Source organism: Teleopsis dalmanni, unplaced genomic scaffold (genome assembly GCF_002237135.1).
Source record: "Teleopsis dalmanni isolate 2A unplaced genomic scaffold, ASM223713v2 unscaffolded_contig_2029, whole genome shotgun sequence".
In the NCBI taxonomy this organism is placed as follows: Eukaryota; Metazoa; Arthropoda; class Insecta; order Diptera; family Diopsidae; genus Teleopsis; species Teleopsis dalmanni.
This window is the reverse complement of record NW_024033411.1, coordinates 1-7,848: the sequence shown is the minus strand read 5'-3', so window position 1 is coordinate 7,848 and position 7,848 is coordinate 1. Positions and strand designations below refer to the sequence as shown.

General features: G+C 29.0%; 1 protein-coding gene across 1 annotated transcript; it reads right to left on the bottom strand.

Annotated features, from left to right (window-relative positions):
- Positions 1-3,016: 3,016 nt before the first annotated feature.
- On the bottom strand, positions 3,017-5,881 carry LOC119664486. Its single transcript, XM_038073961.1, has 4 exons — positions 5,471-5,881; positions 4,181-4,392; positions 3,973-4,083; positions 3,017-3,202 (listed from the first exon to the last, which is right to left on the bottom strand). Exons 1-4 carry the CDS (start codon positions 5,873-5,875, stop codon positions 3,019-3,021), a joined length of 912 nt encoding a protein of 303 aa, XP_037929889.1. The 5' UTR covers positions 5,876-5,881; the 3' UTR covers positions 3,017-3,018.
- Between the last annotated feature and the right edge of the window lie 1,967 nt (positions 5,882-7,848).

Genomic DNA, 7,848 nt, shown 5'->3' with positions numbered 1-7,848 from the left:
CCGATGAAACACATATCTTCCATATTCATATATATACAAAAAAGTTGGTAAACATGTTGCTGTAGCAATCAGAGTTGAGAACTTCGTTGCATCTTCATCATTTTTCAGAAAATACAGCCCTATGCACCTTTAGAACAAATGACACTCCACATCATGACTTTTCGTAGATTCAAGGGTCTCTCACAGTTACTTGTGGATTTTAACTGCCCGAAGTGCGACAAATTTTATTGTTGCGCATCTAGCAATCAAAAGAATAGTCTCATCATTGAACAAGCCAAAAAGAAGTGTGTTAAGGTGATATTATTAAAATCATGCAGCATGCAAATACAACATCCAAATACTGCAAAGACTACAATCAAAAATACTTAGGACTATCATCAACGCTGAATGGTACATCTCAAACTATGACATTCATCGCGATTTAAAGATACCCTTCGTTGCAGACGTTATCCGAAAAAATAGTAAAAAGCACACAGACAGATTACTTTTCCATCCTAACCCAACAATGAGGCAGCTACCTAATGACGAAGCCACACATAACAGAAGATTGAAACGCTTATTTCCATCAGAACTAGCAATACTATAATAATCTAACTAATTTTAATTATTTTATAATATTTAGTTTATATAATTTAAAGAAAAGTTTTCTTTTTCTTTTTATCCACTATTAATAGTTCACTCATGTAATTCTTAATCTTGTTTTTGAATTATTACTTGAAGTTCCATTATGTAAAAATGTATACTAAATGCTAAATCTTGGCAGTTGTATAATAAAGGGAAGCACAAAAAAAAAAAAATTAAAATCATGTGATATACCTGCTTCATATCTTCATATATCTTTATATCTGTTTCAAATCATATATTCATATAATTTTTTGGAGGTATCAGTCTGATCAGAGAAGAAAATGTGCAGAGTTAAACCATTGTGTACGTATATTGAAATTCCACTTTTGATCAATAGGCGTTTTTAGTAGGTTATATAATATAAATATATTTATTAAATTTTTTTCTTGATCTTTTTCATTTGACCTGAAGCTATGCAATTAAAATGATTTTAATAGTTTATGAAATACAGTTTGTGTCTCGAAAAATATGCAATAAAAAATATTTATTTCAGCACGTTTTATAAATTTAATACATAATAGAAAGATGATAACACTATATTCTTCCTTTACGTATTTTATGCTGCATGGTATTATAGTATTTATCAATTAAATTTTTTAATTGTGAAAAATTCCTGATATTTGTTATTAACTGGAAGGCTGTGATATAAAGCGACATATTAGTTTTTATATCCTTACATAACGGTTTAATGGCTTAATATATTCATATAAAACAATGGCATACACAATCGCAAACTTCCACATCCATTTTTCGTTATAATTACGAAAGTTGTAACTGCAGTAATGTTGCACTTTGTTATTACAGCCAGTCCTTGCACAAGGCGCACGCAATATCCTTGCAACACTTGCTTTAAGTATTTTTAATTCGAAGAAAATCTCGCTTTACTGAGTTGCTGGTGATTGCATTTTGTCAGTGATATTGCGTGCTTATGCTTTCAGTGGCAATGAAATTTTAATTACCTACAATTGTGTAATTTTGATTACATCATCACATGAGTCAATTTCACGGCAACAATGTAGAGTATCCAGTAACATTCAACACATTTATCCTTGTCGATAATAAGCTTTTATGAGATATTATTTAAACCTATTAAGAACTTTTAGATACAATATTAAACAATCTTATAAATCACTTTTAATTGTTAGTTATACAATTATTTTTTGTAATGAGTTTTAAAATATACCTTTGAGAATACATAAAATTCATGACTGGAATTATTTTTACATATTTAAGGTTATTAAAGATGGAAAAAATAACATGTATAACATATAAACGAGGTGCTGAACTCAATTAAGATTTACCCTCTATCTGTCAAATTTTGTTGCCCAATCGAACATTTTTAGAGTAATATTATATTTTTGTAGTAGTTTTAGTAGACATTTATAATTTTCATAAATCCATATATCGAATCAAATCACCCTTTATTTGTCAAATCGTATAAAACAGCTGTTAATTTCAAGGTAATCTTGTTACTCTGGCAAAATGTCTAGAGTGTTATAAATTAATTTGGAGTGTTACACATTTTGCTCAAGATTTACAAATCCTAAATGGAAATTATACTAAAAGTAAATTTCAATTGAAAAAGTTACACCAGATTCATCAATCGAAAATGACATAAACCTCGTCACCGTGATCAAATTTGAGTCCATTTTCGTTTTTTCTCAAATTCTCAATTTTTTAATATACATTAAAAATGTGTTTTGAAACAACAATTTCAAGTTTGACGTTATCATAACATTGTATAACAGGGTCCTTACAGTGAATACTTCTGAACGATCCAAACATTCAAAGTTGATGGTTGTTCCAATAAACAACAAAAAAACCTCTAAACCTATATAATAGTTGTTATGATTTAACAACTATTAGCCACCTCAATATATTTAGAAGCCTTAATCCAAACAAAAGAGTTAAACACGTATTATGGGCGATTAGTCATAAACTTGAATCGGCGGTTGTACTATAGATAATAGTAAGGAAATGTGTTTCAATCAATATGTGCAATCACCATGTGTAAATCTAAAAGAATTGTAGTTATTTACCTAAATATAAAATATATAAAGAAATGCAGCAAATTCTAATAGGTGTTAAGAAATGTATATTTCAGTTGATCTATTATTTTGGATTAATCCAACATATGATTGGTCATGTATTAGAGACAGATAAATACTATCGGCGAATAGTTAAATGTGTCTGAAATTATGGTATGATTTATCTATAATAATGGTATTATTTATATCCTTAAAAAAAAAATGTTTCTAGCAGCACGACCGGGATATACGACCGGGTCACTGTTGCCTATTCTCTTCATTTTTCATTCAATTTATTAAAAATTGAATTAAATTAGCTTCCAAAAAAAAAACTTTTTTTTTTAATATGTCTTATAGTTCACAGTATTTATTGAAAATAATATTTTTCAGGCGGTGTTGAATATTTTCCAAAAGCCAGTTCAAGCAACGAAAAGTCACAATTATACTCGGTTTCGCAATCGTTCTCATGGCCATTTCGATATGCTTCATCGTACGTTTCTATGCCAGGATTCTCACGTAGTTCTCGTGTATATAAACGCTGTTTTGGAAGGCTACCAATAAAAGATATATTTAATAGAAAGTGTTAAAACTAAAATTTAAAATTTATTATAAAATTTCCATTTTTATGAGAGAAAAAGAAGTAAAGACAGTAGAAAATCTAATATCACTATAATGAAGAAAAATAGATTTTGTAACATTCTAATGTAATACATACGTAATCAAGACTCACATAGTAATTACAGGGAAGAATACAGATAGAAAAAAGTGAACTAAGAAAAGCAGAGAAACCCAAAAAATATAAGAACTGAAGAACTTAAGAAAACGAGAAACATCTAAATTCTTCTAGAGCTTAAGATAATGTTATATGTAATAAATTGTTGGCATAACAAAAATTTAACAAAGACGGTGAAGATAATAGAAATAAATTAAAAGCATAAAAGAAGAAAATAAATATATATCGAACCTTTGGGAACGCAATATATAAGATAAAACAAAACAGAGGATGTGTTGAACAAATAAATAAAAAAAATAATTTTTTTTACAATAAGTATAGGACTTTAACTTATAATTAATTAAGAACTTTAAAACGAAAAAGAAGTAAGAAATTGAAAAAGAAGGAAGAAAAAGGAAGAAGGAAGAAAAAAGAATAATAAAAATAAATAAGTATAACAGAATCATTTTTCATAAATATTTTTTATATAAAAATATAAATGATATTAAAAATGATCAATAAGTATTAAAAATTTTTTAAAATAATATTGAAAATATGTGCTTAAATAAATACAAAATAATGAATTAAAGAATAGCCATTTCTACTTACCTAAAAATAACTCGCATCATTTCTCCAATCATGCCCATTTTCGGTTTTTGGAAAAATTGTCGACTTTCACAAAGAGCACGTAATACACAATCTCTTCCATCATAGCCCATGCTATACAAAATATAAAAAAAATTATTTTATTAATATTACATACACAATATATAAACTATATGTTATAAATTTAAATAACAATTGTAAGTAGAATTACTTGTCAATAAACATTTCTACTTCTTGGTAAAGTGCACGGCGTGTACGTCTACGTAAAGCTGCAATAGGAACTGGGTGACGTGAAAACCCATGTAAATGATTAAGAATCCAACTATTATTGGGTAAATCATATCCAGTACCCCAATTAAGCCCAAAACTCATATAATCATATCGTGGATTACCGATGATTCCAACAGTAAAACAAACTGCCACCTATATAAATATTTAGTGTTATATAGTAGAAAAGATCTTAAAGTGATCAAAAGATACTAGATTTAGATTTGACATCAAAACTGTTAAATGTAGAAAGAACTTCAGTGTGATTTTCAAAGAATATTTCAAAGAATATTATCTATTACAAGAAGATTTATGTGTTTACAATCCTATTGTAGTATTACTAACTAGACAATCGACTTTTTCGCTATCAATTCTGATATTACTGAGTGGCATATCAACTTCAAGACTCACTATTTTAGTAGATATAAGTGAACTATAAATTTATTGATTCTTAAATAAAATCATCTAAAAAGTTAGGTTTATAGACTCTTAATACTAGTGTTACCAAGAAGGCAGACCAGTTCTGGGTCTCGATCGATTTTCGATCAATTACGACTTCGTAAAATTATTTAGTTCTCTTTAGCAAAAAACACAACTATATTATGATGCTGGGAATTTTTTTAGAAAATTGCTTACAAAATAAATTAATTAGAAATTAAATTAATTAAAAAATTAGTTTAGAAAATGCAAAACAATCATATTCAGAATACTAAAAGTTCAAATGATCAAATAACTGAGGCAGGGTTATGTTATTTGCTTTTTAATTATTGTTTATATTTGTTGCAGTGTATGTATTTATATATAAAGTGGTGGAAAAAATAATAGAAAGAGAAGGTTTGTACTACTTAGAGGAGTATATTTTATTTTTTTGAAAGATTATATTCATTTAGCCCACTGAATATGTTATTTTGATAAAAGTACTTTAATTTACTTTCATTTTTATACTTATTTCGGCAAAAATATTAGTGATATGCACACTTTATATATACTTATGCACGTTTTTTTGTAGAAAAAGTGAATATCTAACAGTCATCGGATAGAAGTTCGTACTTCCAAATGAGTCGATTTTATGTCAATTAAACTCATTCTCTTGTCACTGTCAAATTACTATTGTTTCTCAATGGCTTCTGATTAATATTTTGTAAGTTTTAATTTTTAAATTTCCACAATTTAATGAAAATAAAAAAAAAGTATTTTCAACGCCTACGCTGAAGTGTAACAGAGCAGCACATACTGTTAATGTTGAACCTTCCGGAAATGACAGATAACGTTTCGGACGCTTTAGCAATCGTTGAGACTTATATGATGATGTTGCTGTTCCTGCAGTTGGCGATTGAGCCGATGAAATTGCTGTTGTTGGTACTGGCGTTGCTGCTGATGAATTTGACGACGATGATGATAATTCGGTTGCAGCATCTGTGATTTTTTGTTCCCCCACTAGAACTGATAATAAATCAATAGTTGAAGCATTTCGGTCATGCATATTTCTATGTGTGTTCTCGGTGGTTTGAGTTCCATTTGGAAAATGTGGAACATTCCTATATGTGTGAGCAGAATTTAAAGGCATTTGCGTACTTGAAATACTGCAACAATTGTCAACAACAATGTCAACATTATTGACTTTATCGCAATTGGGCATAAAAATGGCTGACGTTGACATTTGTTTGGATGTGAACGATTTTGACGATGTCAATGGTAATTTGTCTAAATTACTGCTGCTGCTAGCAGGAGCAGTGACAGGGGCGGTTACAGCAACAATTCTAACTGCAAATGCAACTTCGATGGTAAATAAAATTAAAATGTAAATTAAAATTGTCATTATGCATGCGAATTTTTAATTTCAAATGCGTTACGGCGTTACAGCGTTACAGCGTTGCGACTAAATTTGAATAATGCACAATAATTTGATTTTCATTATGCATTTTCATATGAAATTTTGCGCGGCAAAGCAATTTCAAAAATTAATTTTGTTTTATTTTGATTGCACAGAATTGCATATTTTATAAGTTTTGCATTATTTCTTTAATAAAAGTGAGGTACACAGTACACAGTACACAGTACACAGCACACAGCACACTTAACACATTTGCCGCACGTCCCGCTAATAAATAAAATACACAAAAACTACACGAGTTGCATGTTCAACTCAACGTGCTTAAGTTGTGGCGAAAATGATTTGCAAATTATTTATTTAAATGAAACGTGAGGAAGTTGAACAAACAATTGCATTCAATTGTTTTCAATTTCAATGCTTTCAATTCAACTCAATTCAATTTTATATGTGTTAGTGTACTCATGCAAGTGTCCAAATAAGAAATTTGAAAATTACATGAAAACCATACAAAAACAAAAAATGTAAAATAAATAAGCACACCAAACACTCAAGGCAAGTGTACTGCTAACATACACGCACACACACACTTACAAAAAGAACACAAGTTTTAAATGAAAAAAAAAAATTAAAATTTACCTTTAATTGTCTTCAATCAACGCAACTGCACATTGCTTGTGGGCTTTGGCTCAAATTTCCCTGCAATACCACTGTAAACTCAATACACAGCTATACACAGCTTACAGCATGTGGTAAGGAGGAGAAGTAAGTGCAACAATAGAAATTGGTAGCAACTTTGATGTTGCAGTCTTTCATGTTTCACATATTAGAAAACGAAAGAACGAACGAAAGAAAAAAACAAATAAAGAAAACGAAAACAAAAACGAAAACGAAAACGAAGAAATAGCAACAATAAGCGTACAACGCTGACGAGCGCTTTTGGAAAAGCATTCTGAGCTTAATGGGTGTTGAGTGCAATTGAGTTTAATTGCGTTGCCGCTTTGGTTGTGTGAGTGCTTATGTTAATCAAGGCAACAGTGGTGCATAAACTTGCTTTGACATATAAGCGCGATAGCTTGTACAGATTTCATGTTTATGCTTTGGAAATTAAATTATGCAGATTCGATATTATTGAATGGAAATTGAATTTTCTGGAATTAACAAATGAAAATGGATTACATGCAAGTTTGTATTGATTTTAGGAATTAATTTAAGTTCAAAAGGAGAATATTTAATAAAAATTAAAAACATTTTGAAGGTGATATATTACAGATGTTGAGATGAATATAGTGGAGAGATCGGGCAAAAAGGATCGTTCCTTTTAATTATTTTTCTCAATACAAATTCTGAAAGCACATTATATTTTATATTTTTTTTAATTGTGTCACTATTTCTAATAATTCTCATAGGTGTTTCTTTTGAAGTGAGGATCCGACCAGATGATATCATTGAACAGTGTCTTATATATAGCGCCTTATAATCATTAATACAGTAGCTGTTCTTGTTCTTTATCAAAGAACTTCTTTATTGTTTGTTCTTTAACAAAACATTTAAACATCATTTATATGTAAAAAAACAAAAGAAAATATTAAAACATGAAAGATAGTTAACTGTTTTGTTAAGCATAGATAAGGTCAACATAGATGGTCTGAATCCTAATAAATTTTAAGAAAAATCAATTTAATACATCATGTATTGTGAATTTCACGTACATTAAGACTGAAAAGTTTTCGGAAATTCTCATTTAAAATTCGCGCGCTGTATATTTTTCGATATTTTAA

Coding starts and splice junctions, on each gene's coding strand:
- LOC119664486 (XM_038073961.1), bottom strand. CDS start 5,875: ATGCCCAATTGCGATAAAGTCAATAATGTTGACATTGTTGTTGACAAT. Junction 4,393..5,470: donor CGGAAGGTTCAACATTAACA/GTATGTGCTGCT, acceptor ATATTTATATAG/GTGGCAGTTTGTTTTACTGT. Junction 4,084..4,180: donor GTAGAAATGTTTATTGACAA/GTAATTCTACTT, acceptor TATTTTGTATAG/CATGGGCTATGATGGAAGAG.